Here is a 20,848-nt window from a genome sequence, read left to right on the forward strand (position 1 = left end):
ACTCAGCATCTCCATTGTCCTGTTCTGAGACCCTCTACCAGCAGGGGCATGCTCTTACCTGCTCTGCAGGAGGAAGGTAGATAACCTGTTCCTTTCAGATATGAAAATGGATTTTTTGCAGTGAGAAGGAGGTCTCTTCTGTGGCATGGGATGGGCTGGAATTGTGTGTATATTGCAGGGACTATCCCTGTTTTACCATGAATGTCATCTAAAATCTTAGCTTGAATTCCTGGTCTCCTTTGCAGAAACAGAAGTCCTGTATAAGTCCTGTATAACCCTACTTATCCATGGGGTTCTTACAGGCTGAGAGGCTGCCAGGAGTGCCTACTTGGGCCTGGCAGCTGTTATCAGTGAACTGTCAACAGAGTGGTAGGGTGCTTTTTATGAGTTCTGATTCTTAATAGTATCAGCCCTGTGTATGTGAAAACTTTTGCTTTGTACCAAAGCACAACCAGCTTACAGATGGGTTACAACAAGGTGTGAAGAATGCCTGTCAACTGAAGTTAAAAAAGGGGATTTCCAGACACAACTGTAAGGGGAGCAGGAATGCCAAGCAATCGTTATTTTTCTCCAGCAAGGAAATACCTTGATTTGCTGGGAATTATTACAGGGAATATGAGCCCCTATGGCTGAAGCTGTTGTTGCTGTGCAAGTGAGCATACGGCCAAGTCCTAATGGTAAATTTCTAATTCTTGAACAACAGTTTTGAAAAATCTCCCACAAGGATGACCGTTATTCAATGCTGGAGGGGAGGGATGCCATCCAGAGGGACCTTGACAGGCTGGAGAGGTGGGCCCATGCCAACCTCATGAAGTTCAACCAGGCCAAGTGCAAGGTCCTGCAATGTGGGTCATAGCAATCCCAGGCACAAATACAGGTGGGATCAAACCTAGCCCTGAGGAGAAGGACTTGGGAGTGCTGGTGCATGAGAAGCTCAACATGAGCTGGCAACGTGCCCTTGCAGCCCAGAAGACCAACCACATCCTGGGCTGCATCAAGAGAAGTGTGGCCAGCAGGTTGAGGGAGGTGATTCTGCCCCTCTGCTCTGGTGAGACCCCACCTGGAGTACTGCATCCAGTTCTGGAGCCCCCAGTATAAGAAGGACATGGACCACTTGGAAAGGGTCCAGAGGAGGGCCACAAAGATGATCAGAAGGCTGGAGCACCTCTCCTATGAAGACAGGCTGAGAGAGTTGGGGCTGTTCAGTCTGGAGAAAAGAAGGCTCCGGGGAGACCTGATAGCGGTCTTCCAGTACCTCAAGGGGGCCTATAAGAAAGATGGGGAGAGGCTGTTTAGCAGGGCCTGTTGCAATAGGACAAGGAGTAATGGTTTTAAAATAGAGGGAGGTAGATTCAGATTGGACATCTGAAAAAATTTTTTTACACTGAAGGTGGTGAAACACTGGAACAGGTTGCCCAGAGAGGTGGTGGATGCCCCATCCCTGGAAATATTCAAGGCCAGGCTGGATGAGGCTCTGAGCAACCTGATCTAGTTGAAGATGTCCCTGCTCCTTGAAGGGGGGTTGGACTAGATGACCTTTGAAGATCCCTTCCAACCCTAACTTTTCTATGATTTTATGTTTTTGAAAGCAAAAAGTGAGATTATTTCTGTTAGAGCATCTTAAAAAATTCCTAGTCAGTGGTGACTGTTACATGTGAGCAATCTTGAAAGTACAATTTTGCCCTCATTGTTACTACATAACAAACTGAAATGTTTAAGGATGTACATCTACTAAGGATACTAAGCATTCTATTCAGGCAGCTAAAAGGAGGTTCCAGGCTGTCTTTAAAACTGGGTCTAGCTGCCAGCAGATGGCATACTAGTGTTTGTAAGTGAGGTTATGCATGTAAACTTCAAATATAAACTATTTGTTATGTCCTTACAGAAAAAAAAATGCTTAAAATAAACAATTACAATACTGAATCTGTAAACCAGATACATCTGTCTCAATTTATAAATCCTTCATCCTTTGTGGTATTCTTGTAATAGTCATACAGTATCTTTGAAGTAGCACAAGTGTGCCGGTTCACTGTTATCACCTGTGGCAGTGGAAACAAGCCATCTTTGCCCAACCTGCAACAGGAGACGAGAGGGAACGGCTCGGCGCTGTCGGGCGTGGGACCGCGCCCTGGGATCTGAGCGGCTCGTTTGCAGAAGGCGGTAGAGAAGCGGTTTCGCTGTCGGGACGAGCTGGATCCCGTAAAACCGCAGCCAGGCTCCTCCCGGCCGTGCATGCGGGGCTGTCGCTCTTGCCGCTGTTCCTACTCGGCGAGACCGCGGCGCTGGCAGACACCGGGTAACGGAGGTAACAGCCGGGCCCTCCCTCAGCCGGAAGGGCGGGCGGCAGAGCGGCAGGAAGCCCGGCTGCCCGGAGCGCAACGGCAAACGCCGCGTTTCCAAACCCGGAGCGTGAGGCCAGGCTGGCCCTTTCCCCTGGCCTTGCCTTCGCGGCTGCCCGGGGGCTCCGCGGGGCCAGGCTCTGGGACGCCTCGGCGCGGAAGGCCCGCGGCTCCTACTGCAAACTGGGAGACGAGATGGAGCGCTGGGTGGCCGAAGAACGGCCCAGCTGAGTGACCTTGGCACACGCGCCCCGCTGCTGGCCGCGCCTGATGGGAGCCCCGCCGCCGCCGGGAGCCTCCCGTGCCACCTCACGTGATCCCCTCCTCGCTCTCGCGCGTGCGCACTGCGCCGCCGCGCCCCGGCTGGATCGCAGCCGTACGCTCTACTCTAGCGGCCGGCCCGGCCCCCGCTCTACTCTGCAGGCCGCGGGATGCGGTCCGTCAGCTACGTGCAGTGCGTGGCGCTCGACTTCGGCGGCAGCCTCTTCCCGCACGCCATCTGTCTGGGAGACGCCGACAACGACGCGGTCCGGAGGCGGGGGGGTGGCGGCGTTTGTGGGCTTACGCGGGTGGGCGGTGGGCGGTGCGGCGACACGACACGACACGACACGACACGACGACACCAGGGTATGCCCAGCCCTGCCGCGGGGCTCGGGCGGGCCTGTGGCGGGAGGTGGTGCTTCTACAGGCAGGGTGCTGGGCCCAGTGTGGCTGGCGAGCTGGAGCGAGTCCAGTAGCGGGCAGCCGCGGTGCCCGGGGGGCCTCCCGCGCTTTGTAGGCCTGGGGAGCACTCGGGCGTACCGCAGGGCCGCCCGCAGCCGCCGCCTGGTCACTCTCGGAGAAGAGCAGCGGCAGGCTGAGGGGCAGCGGTTACAGACTGCAGCAAGGGAAGCTAAAACGGGGATGGGGGGAAAGCAGCGAAAGGATGGCGCGGCGCGGGAGCGGATGCCTGGTGGAGGTGGTGGGGCTTCCACTCCTGGCGAGTCTCGGAGTTTGACAGGGGCTCGAGCAATGTCAGAGATGCAGGGGTTGTATCAGATGGCCCCCAGAGGTCCCTTGCAAAACCGAATGTTTCAGAGATTCTGGGCTGCAGCTGATCAGTACTTCCATCACCGTTAGACGTGCTAGGCACCCTTGGCATGGGCTTTGGATGATGTGTAGCTAGTAGGGAGGCTAACTTTTGGTTCCAAAGAGGGACACTCCTGTCACGGTGGTGGGGAAACGCTTTGCAAACAAGTTTCAGTGTCTCTTGACCTGTATGGTGGATGGATGTGCATCGGGAATGTTGCTGTCAGCCCCACAAATGGCTGTTTCTGTTGGGTCTGATTTGTCTGCAATGAGGAAGAGCTTAGCTTAACCAGATATATGTAAACTGTCTCTTCTTTTCCTCAACAGTCAAATTTTATTACAGCCCTTTCCTGAAAAGCATCATAGCTAGCAATGCAGTGGATGTTAAAACAAAATTTCCCATAAGTTGTGTTATGTGAAGTAACACACTGGGACTTAGGAAATGCACACAATTTAAATACACAGAGACCTGATGCAGAAGATGGGATAGGAGGAGTAGGCTTATCAGCCATGGTGGTTGGTGATGTTTAGCAGTTGTCGTTAAAGAAATCAAGAAATAACTTTATCCCTCCATCAGTGAGATTGGATGTCCAGTGTAAACCTATTGTAAGTGTTCTTGCAGCCTCTTTCTGGAGGATTATGTTTTCATCATTGCTGTCATCTTCCTCAGGTGGTTCAAGAAAGATCAAGTCTATCTAGATTGAAGGATGGAAGATAGGCTGTTAATGGTGATTAGCAGAGCAGGATGTTAAAACAGTCAGTGATGTAACTCTGGAACAATGGCTAGAGAAGCAGTGGATAATGAGATGTTGCTCTAAGGACTCACTCTCCAGCTCTTTTATCTGCGAGAGTAAAATTAAGGCTTTTATTTTTTCCAGACCTTCTCCATTGATTTCAGGCCATGTATTTAAACTCTTGTTTTGCTTTGCTGCTTCTTCCCACAGAGTGATTTTTTTCCAGAATTCTGGGATTATTGCTGTGTAGGAATACTCTTACTGTAGTTGTGAATTTCTTCTTACTAACCCAATTCTCTTGTACAGCTGAATGAGCTAGTGGTGGGAGACACGAATGGGAAACTCTGTGTTTACAAGAATGATGACAGCAAACCCTGGGTTGTGCGATCTTGCCAAGGAATGGTCAGTTCTTGACAAAATTTTTGGATGTTGGGTCTTTTGGGGTATGTACAGCCAGCTGTCCTTGACCACTGCCTAGGAATATGTAGGCCAGAGGGGAATGGTAGCCAGAACTGATTCTGAAGTCTTTCATGTAGTTATGCAAGACCCTGCTTTTGCCCACAGCTAGCCCCATGGGTGACAAGTGATGAGCAAAGTACTGAACAAACACAGGAACTGGGCTTCTGTCCCACCTTGACTCTCCTCCTCTGCCCTGTGGATTTTGCCCCAGGGCTCTGGGCAGCTGTGTGGCAGATGTGTCCCTGACTCTGCTGTCTTTGTCCTTGAAAAGGCTGTTTAGAGTTCAAGAGGTGGTTTATAAGAGAGGAGAGGGCAGAGGCTTATTCCAAAGTGCTAGTTTGGGTTGCCTTCTCTCATAGATGGCCTTCTTTTCTCTTGCAGCTCACATGTGTTGGTGTGGGAGATGTATGCAATAAAGGAAAGGTGAGAGCAGCCAAACTCTTCCCAGCTGTGTCTGTAGGGCATATGGAAGGTGCTTAGGAGATGAGGGTCATGCCATATCCTGCGTGTGGAGGAGGACAGGTTGCAGGTGCTTTCTCTCCAGGATCTGCCCTTGCTCATAGAATTTTAGCACTACTGTTGTAAAACTGTTCTTCTGTTTACATATATCTCCCTGTGAGCCATACGCAGGTTTTAGTGAGCAAGGAAATCCCTCATATCTTCAGAAAGCATATTTGCATGTCCCCCTGTGTGACTGCCACAAGGCTTGGGTGGTTTGACAGTTGCTCCTTTTCCTCAGTAGCTTATGCCCTGCTCTGGGCCATGGCCCTTCTGCCACTTGGCTGTGTGCATTTAAGGTCACATAAACAAGACTGAGACACAGAATAGTCTAGAATCCCAAGCAAATTCCAGTGGGTCTAATGTGATTCCTTTTGCTGGATTGCTATTTCTGGGAGTTAAACCAGGACCACCGAGTCCAAATGTCTCAGTTCAGGCACTGTCATAGTTTAGCCCCGCTCAGGACCAAGCTATGCTGTCTCTCACCCACTCCCCCCACCCTCCAGTGGGACAGGGAGGAGAATTGGTAAAGAAGAGGCAGCAAAACTCAGGGGTTGAGATGAAACAAAAAATAAATTTAAGAGAAATAACAGAAGAAAACAAAACAGAGATAGAAGACAAATATAGTACAGTAGCTCACAGCAAATCCCAATGCCCAGCTTCCTCCCAAGTAGCAGGAGGTTTCCCTTAGCACCCTCCTCACATATATACTGAGCATGATGTCACATGGGATGGAACAGCCCTTTGGCCAGTTTGGGTAAACTTACCCCAGCTGTTGGCTAATTAGTAAACTATCCCAGCTGCCTCCCCTAGCCATAGGGGCCACCAGTTCCAGTTCCCCTTCCAGCTCAGGTGAATGTTAGCTCTAACCAAGACAAGTGCCATGCCTAAAGTATTGTAGCTGTATGTGCTCCAGTGTGGAGCAGAGCTGAAGTAAGCATTAAGAAAGCCAGATGTTGTTTGGTGACTGCATGCATGCATCAACTTGATATCCTAATCTGACAAGGATAAAAACGAAGTCTGGACCCTACATTACCTGAATAGCTTGTATGCTGGCCAAAAACCTTGTCCTGTTTCTTCATAGCAGCTGTTGATCTTGATGGATCTGTCCTCATATCTTTCTGTGCCCTGCTGTGGGACAGATTCTGCAGTTTCTAAAAGAGGAAAATACAAAAGATTTTTTTTTTTCTTGTCTCTTAGAATCTTGTGGTGGCGGTGAGTGCAGAAGGCTGGTTTCATCTTTTTGACCTGACTTCTCCAACCTTGAAACACCCAGATGCTTCAGGCCACCATGAGTTGGCTGCAGCAGAAGAACAGAAGCCAGTATTCAAGCAGCACATTCCTGCCAACACCAAGGTCATGCTGATCAGTGACATTGGTGAGTCGGGAAGCTAGTGTGGGAGTGCAGGGTGAGGGAGCTTGTGGGTATGAGGTGGTGGGGGACAGAGAGAAGATATGTGGGACTCAGAGAAGGGAATTACTATCTTCCTGAAAAAAGTGCTCTAACAAACCACAGCCAACTCATGCAGAAGAGAAGAAAAAACTTCAGGAATTTTCCTGAAGTGCAAGTTCTCATTGCAGGATTGGGATCCTCAGGAATGCTACCTGATGGAAACCAGCACAGTGGTTTCTGAATGTTGCAGGTCTTGGGGTGATGAAAGCCTGAGAGAGCTCATCTATCTCCTTCTATTCCTTGCAGATGGAGATGGGAAGTGTGAGCTGGTGGTGGGTTACACTGACAGGGTGGTACGTGCCTTCCGCTGGGAGGACTTGTTGGAGAATTCAGACCATGTCTCTGGGCAGCTGCTCCTGTTGAAGAAATGGCTGCTAGAAGGTCAGGTAAGGGAACAGGATGTTCAGAGCAGAACTTGTCATACAGTCTTCAAGAGGTGGTTCTCCCAAGGGAAGAAGCACAAGAAGCACAAAATCTCAGTCCTATGAACAAAGCAATTGTGTTGATGGCTTGAAAGGAGATTTGCTCAGTAGTTGTCCTATACATGTGGAGCAGCTGGTGGGTTAGTATAGGAAACAGACAGCTTTTCTCACCCAACTAGAGAGCACTAGTGGAAAATACTAGTGTGTTCTTAAGTGGCTTTTGGTAGGGAAACATAACCTTTTAATGTAACTTGCACATTTTGCTTCTAGCTAAATTTGTTCAGCTTCTGCTCGCAGAAGGATCACAGATCAGAAGATCTGCCATATTCAAGTTTAGGTACAAGGAGCACAGTGAACCTTTCTGTGGTGTTTCAAGTTCTCTGTTCAACTCTATCCATGTTTTTCCTCTGCCAGTATAGGTGGACAGCCTCTCTGTGAACCCAGGCCCTGATGGCTCACCGGAGATGATGGTGTCTCAGCCAGGCTGCGGTTATGCCATTCTGCTGTGCACCTGGGATTCTGACCAGCAGACCGCGACAGAGGGAAGAGACAGCTCTGCCCCAAGCAGGTGAAGAGAATTACTGCATGGGGTAATGAGGAGATTCCTCTGTAGATGCCTGTCACAAGGGGGCACTACCACACCACCTTTCTAGGGGTGGTACTGTCGTTTGTCCTTGCTTCAGTGACCAGCTGTGCTGCTGGGAGTTCATGGCTTAAGCCCACCTGCATCCGTGCCTCCATGAACATTCTTTATGTCACTGTTGCAAAGATGGATACTACAGCTTTACTTGTATCCCACTTTCTTCTCTTTGGGTTGGGCAAGGAGAGTGGCAAAACCAGCTCACTAAGGGCTAAGGCAGGGAAATGAGTGACCTAGGTCTCCAGAGAAAGATCACCAGATTGCCTACCACTCTGTCTAATGGTGACAAGGGTAGCAACTGAAACACTGCACCAAGCCCAGTTAGCCAGAAGCCCAGGATGACCCTTTGGGTTCATTCACTCATTTCTTCCAGGCGAGGTAATTGGATGTTTTCCTAATGAGACTCGTGGCAACCAGTGCTGTAAATCACAGCCAGAGCAATCAGGATGAGCAGTGAGGTTATTGTCCTTGGCACTGGAGGGACCCTTGTGGGGAATTCAGGTACTTCTGTGGTGTTCTGTGAGACTTCAAGGCACACCAGAAAACTGCAGCAGGAGAGAAGCTAGGAAAGTCTCCTTGATGTCTTAGAGACCTTAGTGGAATGGTACCTTCCTAGCCAGCAGCTGGGCCCAGACATGATGTCTGGCCAACCTGTTTGGGCACTTCCTGAGTAAAGAGCAGCCCGGCTTACGTTACAGTAATGATAAAAATTGTCTGTCTTTTTTTTTTCCTTGATTAAAGTACATTTTTTTAACTGACTTTTTTCTTTCTATTTTCTTTTTAAGCTCCTTCCGGTTTTCTGATGCATCAAGTCATTCTGGTTTTGGTTTTTAAACATCAGCAAGTTCCTTTCATACCTGGGGTGGCATGCATTCTTTTCCTTGTCCTTTACCATTAAAGGGCTAATCTATGCACAAACTCTACCAGTCTCTGGATTTTGTAGGGCTGTGGGGTACACTGCTCTTGAGATTGTTCTGTCATAGTCCCAGACATGGTTCTTTAACCTTTCCCTGATATCTGTCTCTTTTTCCCTAGTGAGGCCCCCATTCGAGATGTTATTCTACACCAAACATCTGGACGGATTCACAACAAGAATGTTTCCACTCATCTAATTGGTAGCATTGGCCGAGGTGAGAGATTAGGAGCATGGGGTCTCTGGCCTAACAGTTGCCCCTGATATTTTTTCAGTACGTCAGTCCAGCATGAAATCAGATTTCCTGTGGCTGAAAAATAACAATGGGAGGCAGGTGCAAGAACAGAGGGAACTCTGCTTCTGTTAGCCAGTTCCCAAAGAAAGACAGCTGGATATTTGCATTTTAACTTTTTATAGCCTTTGTCCTTCCCTAAGTAGCTATTACTCTTCACCTAGCATAACAGCTTCTCTGCAGCTTCCACTAGCCTGCATTTAGTCATCCTGAATGGCTTCCGTGCCTTACTCCTATGGAGGTCCTTGATCTTTGCTTTTGCATGGTTGCAGCTTATGCCCTCTTCTTATTCCCTAGGTGCATCTCTTCCTTTCCACAGCCTCATCTTTATTCTTGCTTTTGTGCTTTTCAGCATTTGATTCCTGATACCTGGCAGCTATATCCTGCTTTTCCTTCACTTATACAGTCCCAGCCTCTCCAGAGAAGCTTCCATGTTTCATCTGTATCACTGTTCTCCATCTCCTTCCATTGTATTCTCTCCAGCTATTGTATCTAAACTCTCCACAGCTGCTGACTCTTCTCAGCCCTGACACACTGCTGTTGTGTCCAGTCTTTTCTTACACACTGCAACTCCTTCCCATGTATAACTGTCTTGTGCTCTGACCTGTGTCTGGTGCATCTGCTGAACCTTGTTTTGATACCTGTGGAGAGTGAGCAGATTTACTCCACCTTGGAGTATGTGGGCATAATACAAGAAGGCAGAAAATTTCCAATGCAGATCACTTTCTTTTGTCTGCAGCTGGCTGGAATCCAACTTAATTTGCTCTGTCCAAGTATTACCCCCTGCAGTGCTGTCTGAGAATAATTTAGACTGTCGAGTGTAATTAGAGCTGGGGGAGAAGAGCAATCCACTGAAACCCCAAACCCCTCATCTTCCCCTTCCCCAGAGCACCCTTGCTCCCCAATTCCTAAGCTTTTTTTACTGTTTTCAGTATCTTGCGTGCTACTATGAGTAACATGGTTAACAGAGCTTGAAATCAATATTTCACTGCACACAAAGCTTTGCTTCTAATGAGAGGTGTCTGTGAAAAATGAAGGTACAGAATAAGGCATGAAGAGAAGGTTGTGAAAAGCCCACTGATGCTGGACCATCAGTAATGAAAGAGCTGAAGAGTGCCACACTGACCAGTTTGTAAGGGGGACACAGCAGATCTTCTGGATCAGAGCCTGTCTGGATGACTGTCAGCTAGGGACAATAGGGCACTCGGCCAGCTGACTATTTGCTTGAAGCTTATCTGTGGAAATAGGGTAGTCTGTGTTCCAGGAGTATGCAGGATGTTGTAGCTTAGAGCTGCCTATGGGCAGTGGAGGTAGGCTTGCAGTATTACGTCATTCTGGGGAAAGTGCCTATTTGCTTTCAGTTCTGCTGGGTTGTCCCCCACTTCCAGGTTTCCTGGGTTCCTGCAGACCTCAGGGAGCCAGTGTCTCTCCTACATTGTCACTGAAAGGGTTGAATGCAGCTCCAGTCCTCCCCCACCAAGTGTGATACCACTTTCAAAACCTGACCTTGCGTGTCTTTTTTTGACTGGTAGCTAGGTAGAGAGCAGACTGAAGCAGCCCAGTGATCAGGGGAGTCTCTTTTTCAGATTTAACTAGTCACATTTGTCAGTGCTGTCCTGCCTTCCAGGAAATTACAGCTGTATAAGCATAGCCCAGGAAAGTCAGGGCAGAGTGTGTAGATGAGCATGAAGGCAGATGTCTAATCTGCTCATAAAGCAGGGGCTCTCTAGCCCATTATTTGCTGGGAGAGGATCTCAGCTTCTGTGCAGTTTTGCTGTAGTGAAAACAATAGAGTTGGTAACATGATCTCCACAGACTCATTCAGGAGTTGATGTGGAGGTGCTTTTGTGCTAATGTGACTGATGCTTTGTCCTCTGGTGGGATCTCTTCCCCCTCTCCCCGTGCCCTGACTCCCACCCCACACCTTCCCAGAACAGCCAAAGACCATTTTCCTGTCCTTGAAAGAAACAGTGAGGGTACAGTTATAATACTCTTATTTGGCTTCAGCTGTTCTTTACTTTGTCCCTTGTGATGCTCCTGCCTGTGCTTGTGCATTTCTGGAGCGGATGTGGTGCAGTCCACTAAAATCAGAACTGCCATGGGCCTGCAAGTGTATATGTGGTACAGACAGACTCCTATGAGCAGCCAGCAGAGCCAGACATGTCTATATCATTGCAATCCAAAGGTCTTGGGTTTGGAGAAGCCAGGGCCCTACAAATAAAAGCCAGCATGAAGTATGGTTGGTTGCAAGAATCTGCAGATATCTGCTAAGCAAAGTGTCAAGGCTGGGCAAAAAAGGAGGCTTGATTTGGATCTTTTTTTTTTTCAGGAGAGAGAGGGGACAGTGCTCATAAAAGGGCCTCAACTCCTGTAATTCTCTTCTGCACTTACAGGCTGCTCCAGTGAGAACAGTGGCTCGGGTCTCTTTGCCCTCTGTACTCTGGATGGTAAGTCCTACTACTGTCCTGGAAGACTGGCCTGTGGAGTGGCCAAGGCCTGTCACTCATTCAAAGCAGGGAACCAGGGGCTTAGTGCTTTTGATAGAAGGGGGAGCTGGGCTTCAGAAACTGTTCCTTGGTCAGGCAAGAGAATTTGACTCAAAGACTCCTTCTGCTGACATATAAAATATGAAGGCATGAAAGCTAAAACTGGAGCCAACCTAAGAGATGTCACAGTGAGCAAGTCCGCTGTAAACTAGGTGTGTGATAACATGACTGTATCTGAGGATATGATGAAACATAATAAAGCTGAGCCTGTCTTTCTGTGCCTTACTGAATTGGGTCTGATATTACACAGGCTTGTTCTCTACAGGAAACCTGTTGTGTTTTCTGTTACTAATATCTGCCTTTCTCTCTCCCCTGGTACAGTCTATTCATCAGTGGATTTCAAAGCATTTTAAAAACATTAATTACTGGTATGGTCCTATGTATGGCCTGTGAGGGTAGAAGTATTAAAGCCATGCTGCAGAGAGCAGCTGGGAAAATGAAGAGGCTAGATCATTGACCCAAAGGCACACTGGAAGCTTGAGATAGAGGGTGAGACTAGAATTTTTGTCTGCTGACTCATGAGTTGCCTGCTTACCCAATGGTCGAATAACTGTTTGAGATGCCAGTTCAACAGTGCCATTCATGTAAACAGGAGCCTTTAAACCACAGCAGAGATGTGTCCTTATACTTGAAGGGACTTGGGTTATTTTCAAAAGCAGTAAAGGAAGGGAACGCTGGAACTTGAGTATTGGTAGAGAGGAGCTGGCCTCATACAGGCTTGGAGCCAGGCTCTTCTGCTGTCCCCCTGACTGAGAAGTGACAGGACAGGCTGCAATAGCACTGAATCTAATGAGCTGAATGCAGGGTTTCTGTGAAAAAAAAACCCAAACAACAGTGTGGAGACAAGAAGCTATGCATCTCTCTTCCCAAATAGGCAGCCTGGCCTGTTTGGGCCAGATGTCCACCTGCCTAATGATGTCCTGCTAGGGAATTTCTGATTATTCTTTGGGCTGAACTCTGAATATTATGCATTTGGCAAGGCTTCCTGCCTCGCTGTTGTTCATTCATGAGCCTTACCAAGGCTAGAGGGCACTGTGAGGACAGACTTATGTTTATGTTCCACTCTCTCATGGCCACCCACCACCCCAGTATTAACACGGCAGATGACAGAAAAATGGTATGTGATGTAAGTGTTCAGTGTGATTTTAGCAGCCAAGAGACCATGCCCGTGCTATTAGCTAGCCAGCTCTCAGTTAATACTGGTCAATATGCTGTCCAGAGATCACATGATCTGTGGGACATGGTGGGAAGCTACTAGTTTACTCACTCTGAGACCTGTTGATGTATTGAGAACCTGTTTTGGGCAGTTTTCTTCTTGTCTTGGAGCATAATCCAGTTAGCAGGGCTGCTGCCATTTTTCCTCTCTGTTTCCAGTTACTGGTGACAAGATAATGGACTGCTGTCCTTCGCAGAACTGAAACTGGGAATCAACCACAGACTGTGGCCTACCAGAAACTATTGTGGAGGACCTAACCCTCTGCCTGCAGACCTTAAGCATTGAAGGAGTGTGCAGGGCCCAGTGTTAGCATACACCTTGCTCCCTTTTAACATTTTCAAGACAATCTCTTTTTTTTTTTTTTTTGGTCTCTTCAGGGACATTGAAACTCATGGAGGGAGCAGACAAGCTACTCTGGTCTGTGCAGGTTGATCACCAGCTGTTTGCTCTGGAAAAGCTGGATGTTACTGTGAGTGGCTGTGAATAGGGCCGGGGGGGATGAAGACAAAAACTCAACATGGCAGAGGGAGCGTGACTCAGATGAAAAAAGCTGGGATTATCTCAGTATGACACACAGTGCTCTGACTGTGCTGGTGTGTTCTGCGCTCATGTCAGTGTACCCACCTGCAAGAGGTTGAGCTGTGTCTGCCTCTTGGACGTAGTGAGCCCAGCATCCTGCTATGAACTTTTTTGTCCCCCAGCTGCTCTTTTAACTTATTGCAAAGTTGAGTGGTTTTGCACACTGCTAATACCCCGACTGTCTACAAGCTTGTTGGGTATATAAGGAATCCGATAGAGGAGAGAGATGGTCTCCAAGTGCAAAAAGACTGAACAAGTGCAAAACATCTGGACAAGATGTCCAAAAGTGACATTTTGTTCAGACATTAGTGTTCTGTCTCTGAATGAGCAGGAAAAATTCTTGACTGCCTCTGGGAATAGTTGGTGTCTGTGCTAATATGTGATCTTATGGTTTCTGCAGGGCAATGGGCATGAGGAGGTGATTGCCTGTGCATGGGATGGTCAGACGTACATCATCGACCACAATCGAACTGTTGCTAGATTTCAAGCAGATGAGAACGTCAGTGCATTCTGTGCAGGTGGGGAGCCTGACTGCAAAGCCAGCTCTCACAGCATTTCTCCCTCAAATCTACTACTCCCCTCTGGGAGACCTGGAATTCTTTGTCCATCTGCTGTGGGGGATAATTTCCCTTTGTTGTATACTGCAGAAGGCCCAGCTAGTCTTTCCTCTGGTGGCATCTGGAAAAAGTAGGGGTGAGAGAAGGTGATGCTAAAGTTTGTGATGGTTTGGGTTTTTTTTCTGTCCTTTTTGTGAGCGCTACAGTGGTCCCTTGTCTTCCCCACTGCTTTTTTTAATTTGCAGACTTCTAAGCTGTTCTCAAGTGGAGATAAGGAGCCCCACTGAACCAGCATGAGCTTTGGCTTCGCACAGTCCCGTCTCTCAAACCTGCAAGGAGCAGCTTGCAAATCCCCAAGCTCCATACATTAAGAACAGTTTAGAGACACTTTCTTGGATTCTCTCAAAGGGACATCATATACCCAAGTCCATATTTGTGACCCTCACCCCCGGTGCTCGCTGCTTTCTGCTAGCAGTTTTGATACCTCATCATGAGAAGTCACCTATGTGTTTTCTCTGTCCTTTTGGAAGTAGTCAGGTATCCACACTTTTGCTTTCTGCAGGCCTCTATGCATGCAAAGGTGGAGTCAACAGCCCCTGCTTGGTTTACGTCAGCTTCAATCAAAAGATCTACATCTACTGGGATGTGCAGCTGGAGAGAATGGAGTCCACCAACCTGTTGAAAGTCCTAGATTGTGACCCAGAGTTTGGAAATCTCCTGCACCAGCTGGGTGTGGGTGAGTGCAGACGGGGGGGAAGGATGTACACAAAAAAAAGGAGAGGAAGGGCTGCTAGCAGGTGATGTGCTGGGAACTAGAGTTCCAGGTACTTTTTGAGGAAGTAGGGCTTTCATACTGCCTGTTCAGAATCCCTAACTGTATTTTTCTCTTTTCTGTAGAGAGAGACAATGTTTCTGCTGTCAAAGATCTGATTCACAACACACTGTATTTTCCTGAGAGCAGCCCCTTGCAATGTCAGGACCCTGCTGGAACTGACTCCTCTGCTTACTACACTGTCATTCAGGATCCATTGTAACAATGTCAATGTGGAGGTTGACATCTTTAATACCAGCACAAACTCTTCTTCAACTGGAGCTGGGCATCTGATGAAGATGAAATTGTTATTTTCCCATCTCTGTCAAAGCTTCCAGACAGGAAAGGGTGTACAGACTGGGTTCTGTGGAGGGATGTGCTTGGCTGTAGACTTGAGTGAAGGTGGTGGGTTGATTTGCTTTTAGCTGAGGAGGCTACCAGAATAGTAAGAGTCCAGGGTCCTGCTCATTGACCTTCCATCATTACTTTCCATTTTCTTTGCTAGCTTAAGTGCTTTATGGGTGACTGAAGGAGCACTGAGAACATAGAGAGAATAGCTGAGTTCAGTCTCTGTTTTGGTCTGTTCTTAAAATTGCTGTAGTGATTACTTCTGAGTTCTTAGTAAGATCACAGTGCAGAAACTGCAGATGGAGGAATTGAGTAAAGGAGCAGGCAAAGACCTTTTCTCCCATTTAGCTGTGTTTTTAAAGTAGACCCAGACATCATTTGCCTTTGCTTTGCTCTTCTAACAAGCAGTTTCTCACTAACTGCCTCCTATTCTGAGGAGCTGGAGACATACATAAGAAGAACCACAGCTTGCACTAATAAGGCGTTAAATAGTAACAGCTCCAGCCAATATGAGCTGTACTCAAGAGGCATTGCTTGTCTCCATCTTCTCAGGCAGGGTGACCCCAGAGATGGCTGTGACTTAGCAAAGCAGTTGTGAACTGGGCAATAAGAGCAATCTGTCTTAACCGTGGATCTGTGGTGCTGTGAGAGCTTGGCTATTCCATAATAAGCAGTGGAAATGCCACACTTCCATCTTGTGTGGAGCTATTTTGAGTCCTGCACAACTGAAAGAGGTGGACTGGAGGTGATGTTCAACTCGTTGGTGTGCGGAGTCTGGAAGAGGCCATTGCTCACCCAGGCTGCTCATATGCAAAGGCCCAGGCAAGAACCTTTCCACATCCTGCTAGTGTTCTGCTTTTCCCTATCTCAGCTTGCCCCTTGCCTAGCTCAGCTAATTGGGAACGGAGCAGCAGGCTCACCTGCTGTTTTGCATCTATTATTTTTTCTTACTTGTGTGATGTTTTATTGGACATGCATAATAGATAGAGCTGTACCTTCACCCTTATGGCAGCCTGAGAGGGTTGCATCTGAGTCAGAGCAAATGTGATCTCTCTCTTTAGCAAATGATAACATATAAGATCTGCAGGCTGTTGGAAACCTGCTGTGCTATACTCTGTGAAACATCCAAGAGCAGCCCTAATTGGGAGAAAGAACTTTGTATAGAGGAAAGGAGCATCTTGCCCTTGGGTCAAAGGGACTGTTGTTGAAGTAGCCCTGTGTGGTAGAAAGGCAGGATCTTTACATACTAAACCATAGCTTTTCTTTGCAATTTCCAGCTGTAGAATTATATAAGCTTTATAGAGGACAGTTTCTGTCCTCTGTGTTTAATAGCTGTGAAAGTTGAAGTGTGGAGCAGTGAAATGGCATGACCAAGCACTCTTCTTGCTTCTCAGACTGCTCTGTCTTCTGACTCTGTAACTACAGTGGAAGTTTCTCTCAATTTTAATAACCTCACTGAGAAGCATTTTTAAATGTTGCTCTGTCATACTAAGTGCTTATGTACAATTGGACCCTTCGGGCAGGAGCTCTCAAGTCATAATAGTGCTTCAGTAACACTGTATTCAGAGTGGTAGAGCTTGAGTTTGTCAGCTATAGAGAGTGGTAGTGCAGGGGCCATCTATTGATGGGCTAAAGCAAGGAGTTGTCTTGAAGCTTGTCAGCTCTGGACTGTAACCTCAACAAATTGTCATCTCTCATGATGCTGAGATGTACAGCTACCTATCCCAGTGGGCAATCACCACTGCTTCTGGCAAATTAATCAGTGTGACCCCTTGGGCTCTCATCAGTATACTAGTCCTTTCTTAATGAGGATGAATCTTGTTGGAGCTGTTAACTAGATTACAGTATATTGGTTTCTTGCTACTTCCAGATTTCTGTTTCCCAAAACCTAAAGCTGCTCTTTCTAATCACCAGAACAAGTAAGGATTCTCCCTTCTCACCCTTCAGGTGAAGTAGTAGCAGTTGCTACTCTTGTCTCCTCCACTTGGGCCCCAGCTGAGTTGTGGAGAAGCAGATGTCCCTACAGGTGGGGTGAACAGTTTGGTTTCACTGTATTCTGGGATACTTTCTGCCTAGCCCTGTTGCTACCTGATTTTAATCTTACACTTTAAAACTAGTGGAACTGACACGAAGAGGAACCACTTTCACAGAATAGGAATCTGCAGAGCAGTTTTCAGAAGTGTACAGAACAAATGACATTGTAGCAGTGTCCCTGAACAGACTGTGTCTTGGCATATGCTATTCTTCCATCCTGAACACAAACTGCTGTTTTTCCTCTACTTAAGGTTGTGTATTTTCTTCTCCTGCCCCCACCAAAATTCTGTGGCTTCTGCCTCCCCCACTGGGGACAAAAACAGGATAGTTACAAGCAACAGAAAATAGTAATGCCTGAGTTGTCAGTCATGGCTCACACAACCTGGCATGTGTACTGTTGCATAGATGATGGGCTCTTCTGCTGTGTGTGCATTGACAAAAACCGATGGAGTCCTACTACAACTTGTGTCTGCCATGGCCACACTCAACATTGTTTGGCTTTGGAGGAGCAGGTGTTCTCCACAGTACTCTCTCTCTTGATGCACTGGTGGGACCCCAGAGGTTCTTCCAGGAATTGCCTGGCACATTTTATTTGCCTGAGAGTTAGGCCAGGCTCAGCTGATGTGTTAGCTGGGTCTTACAGGGTATTGCAGTGCTGCTATATTGTAATTTTGAGGCCTAACAGGAAAACAGGATTGCCTACACTCATAGAATCATAGAATAGTTTGGGTTGAAAGAGACCTTTATCATAACCAAGAATGACTCAATGCTGTCTGTCCATGCCAAATATAAACCTTTATTAGCAATACAAGTGCAAGAAGGATACAAAGGGTTGTATGACTGAAACTGTTTTATGCCAGACAAACTTAGCTGTACAGGTCAAATGATTTCCAAGGAAGAAATATCAAATTGATCCACTGTTGGACTGTTAATTGTTGAGAAGAAACAGGAAAGCATTAATGAGGGAGAGATGACATTTTCCCAAAGAACTGTCTTTCGAAGAAAATGGGGCAAACCCAATGCAAATTTTGGACAGGGCAACCTGTGCAACCTAGCCCTCTTATCTTGTTGGCCTGGGAACAACATTGCTGTGTGCTGTGCAAGCACAGGCATGCTACATTGTGGAAAGCACAAGTGAGAAGATACAGATGTTACAGATCATCCCTTCGCCAAAACTCTTGAGCTGTTAAAACCATTTAAGAGGAAAAATACTAATGTTTGAGGGTTTCACCTGGCAGTTTTATATTGCTTACAACACATAGTAACTTGCAGATGCATTTTGCTCATGTGCCCCTTGTGCACAAAGGAAAATGAAAACTCTCTATACAAGAATTAATTGGAACTTCTGTACTGTTCCTTGGCCAAAAGATGACTTTCATTCTTTTTTTCATGCTCTGAAATCCGAAGTGAAAATTAATAGACTGACTACAGTCAATACTTCAGGCTACTTCCATTGGCAACAATTTTCTGTGAAGTATACATCTACTCAAAGAAGGAGCCATGTGTGTCTGCCTCTGGACTGATTGAGTTACGTTAGACTTTCATTGTAACTCATGCCAGCCAACACAAGCCACAGAGTAGAGTTAGAAGTTGTTCCTGCTCATGTTGTTTGCTGCATCCTACTCAGTAGCAGATTGGCATACCCACTGGTGCCAGGAAGCTTTTTGACAGGGCAGGATTTGCAAGACACATTTGTATGCCCCAGTGCCAGCACACAGCAGCTGAGGAGTCCAACAGCATTCTCAGACACTGGGGGCATTTGCAGATAAATTATTCATGGCTTTGATTGTGGCAGTCAATTTACTAGCAAGAAAATAGAGAGGATGTTGCTTTATTTTCTTGAGACATAATAAGCCTGCTGCCTGTCCCTGGTCTCATTTTTATGACCTCTTTGCTGAATGTAGTTATTTCTGTAACTCTTCAGGTATATCCTGGCATTTGCCAGTGGAGTCTCTTGAAAGGAAGACTGACTGCAGGCTTATGTAGGTGGCTCAGTGGTCTTCAGTTCCATAACTCACCTGCTAGTAGTGAAAGAAGGAGCAGGCCTCTGGGAATATGGATGGCTGGAGCTCCATTCAAAGCCAAGTGACCCCAAGCTCCTGGAAATGGTCCTGATTATGGCTCCAGTAGAGTGGTGTTCTTGGGATTGGTTTACCTCTGACTCACAGGGCTTGGAAGGGGCCTCAGAAATCATCTCCCCATCTCAGGGCAGGTTTAGCCATATAGATCTCACACCTGCCATATAACACTTCCTTCTCTGTTCCAAAGGCTTGCTGTGACAGATACTTCCCTGCAGACTGTTTCACAACTGTTGTGTCCACTCTATTGGAAAGTAGCCCTAGTAGGAGCTGACCACCAAGGCGGTTCAGAGAGATTATCCCTAAAATGATAACATTCCATTATTTATATTGGAGGGATGGGTCTCTCCAGGAGGAGACGTGTGGGACATTTTCCTGCTCTGAGGTGGCAGTTTGTACTAAATTTCTACTTTCCATATGAAAGTACTAGCATTTTTTTTTTTATTTCCAGGGGAAAAGACCTTTAGACATCTCCTTCATCTGCTGTGTCCCCGAAAAGCAATAGATTACTGGAATTGGGGGTAGGGAAGTGTACGTGTATAACAGGCATTTCCAAAGGAAACTACAATTGAGAGAGTCTTCAGCCTTGCCAACCCACTGGGCTCCCTGATGTAGGAAGACCTTTTTAAAACTACCATGTTTATAGATGGGGTTGAGTTTGCTTCTTTGAGATGTTGTAAGTTCTGTTTTATAATCACATCTTTTAAAGCCAAGATTTCTGTCTTTCACAATGGCAGCTGGGATTCCCATGTAATGACAGAAAAATGCTGGTCCTTGGAGAAAACACCAGTTTGGGCAAGAATTCAGAATACATGTCCTAAGGTCAGTAACCAGATGTCATTTAATGCTATGGAGCTTTAGGAGATGGAAGCCCACCAGGAGTTCTGTTTAATGATGAGGAAACCAGGTACTGACACTGTAGGATTAGACTGTGGTTTAGGGAATGAGTTGAAGTGACGTGTCAGACATAGTGTTACGACCTGCAGTTCTAATTTAGTGATATAGATGTTTTTCTCTGTAAGCTCTGTCTGCAACAAAGCTTGATGAGGAGGTTCCAGGATCACTGTTGGCAACAGATTCCTCAATGTCTGAGTGGAAGAGATCTCTACTATGTGGACCTGCATGTTCAACTGACATGGACAGGAGAGGGGTGAAAAGCATGTCTTCTTTTCAGCTCTTCTCTTCAGCTCCAGAGCAGAAGAGCTTTCACTTGCTAATTTAGTGCTTGCTTGGAAACATCCTCTCTGTGACTGACAAGTGGCACAGTATACATTTGTGCATGCAGCTGTTAACAACAAAGAGGAAAGTTTGGCAAGATAGTGGCACAGTGTGTGAGTATTAGCAACCAGAGTACAGGAGAGTGTTAAAAGGATTACCTATGAAGGAAAAAATTCGTTTTGGAAGTAGCAAATTTGTCACTTATGATTGTGGAAGAATGAATGATTTGCTTGGGAGGATGCAGAGAAGGATTCATTATGCAGAGAAGAGAGAGACAGATAGGGCTGGTGATTTTCACCTACTGTAGCACATTAATTCACAGAGGAAACTGAACTACTGATGATTTGAGAAATGAGGCATATCAGGGATCTGAATCACAGAAAGGCTTCAGAAGGACTGCAGGATGTTCTGAAGGTGAGCAAAAGCAGAGTTATCCCAAAGCTGACATGTAAGAAGAGCATCTGGTGAATTCCAACAGCAGCTAGTGTGCAAGTATCTCCAGGGCTGTAACAGACACTAGACAAAATAGAATTGTCAACTCGAAGTTGTGCCCGTTTTCTGTAGGATCTCATCCAGCACCCGTTAAATAATTGGAAAGATTTCTGTTGGCTTCAGTCTGAGTTTGGGAAGACTCCTACTCACC

At 46.8% G+C, this 20,848-nt stretch overlaps 1 protein-coding gene across 4 annotated transcripts; it reads left to right on the top strand.

Moving 5' to 3' along the window:
* The first annotated feature begins 2,707 nt into the window (after nucleotides 1-2,707).
* ITFG2 (integrin alpha FG-GAP repeat containing 2) lies at nucleotides 2,708-20,806 on the top strand. Of its 4 annotated transcripts, XM_086758971.1 has the most exons (12): nucleotides 2,708-2,866; nucleotides 4,448-4,543; nucleotides 4,982-5,023; nucleotides 6,299-6,476; nucleotides 6,798-6,937; nucleotides 7,393-7,541; nucleotides 8,649-8,743; nucleotides 11,212-11,265; nucleotides 12,958-13,049; nucleotides 13,560-13,677; nucleotides 14,279-14,452; nucleotides 14,614-20,806. In XM_086758971.1, the coding sequence occupies exons 1-12, from the start codon at nucleotides 2,771-2,773 to the stop codon at nucleotides 14,748-14,750; spliced, it is 1,371 nt and encodes a 456-aa protein (XP_086615097.1). In that variant the 5' UTR covers nucleotides 2,708-2,770; the 3' UTR covers nucleotides 14,751-20,806. The 4 variants fall into 4 exon arrangements, with proteins under 4 accessions (XP_086615097.1, XP_086615104.1, XP_086615119.1 ...); XM_086758978.1 differs by lacking the exon at nucleotides 4,982-5,023; XM_086758993.1 differs by lacking the exons at nucleotides 12,958-13,049; nucleotides 13,560-13,677.
* The last annotated feature ends 42 nt before the right edge of the window (nucleotides 20,807-20,848 follow it).

The sequence above is a fragment of the Chlamydotis macqueenii genome, chromosome 1 (assembly GCF_036417535.1).
Source record: "Chlamydotis macqueenii isolate bChlMac1 chromosome 1, bChlMac1.mat, whole genome shotgun sequence".
NCBI classification, from domain to species: Eukaryota; Metazoa; Chordata; class Aves; order Otidiformes; family Otididae; genus Chlamydotis; species Chlamydotis macqueenii.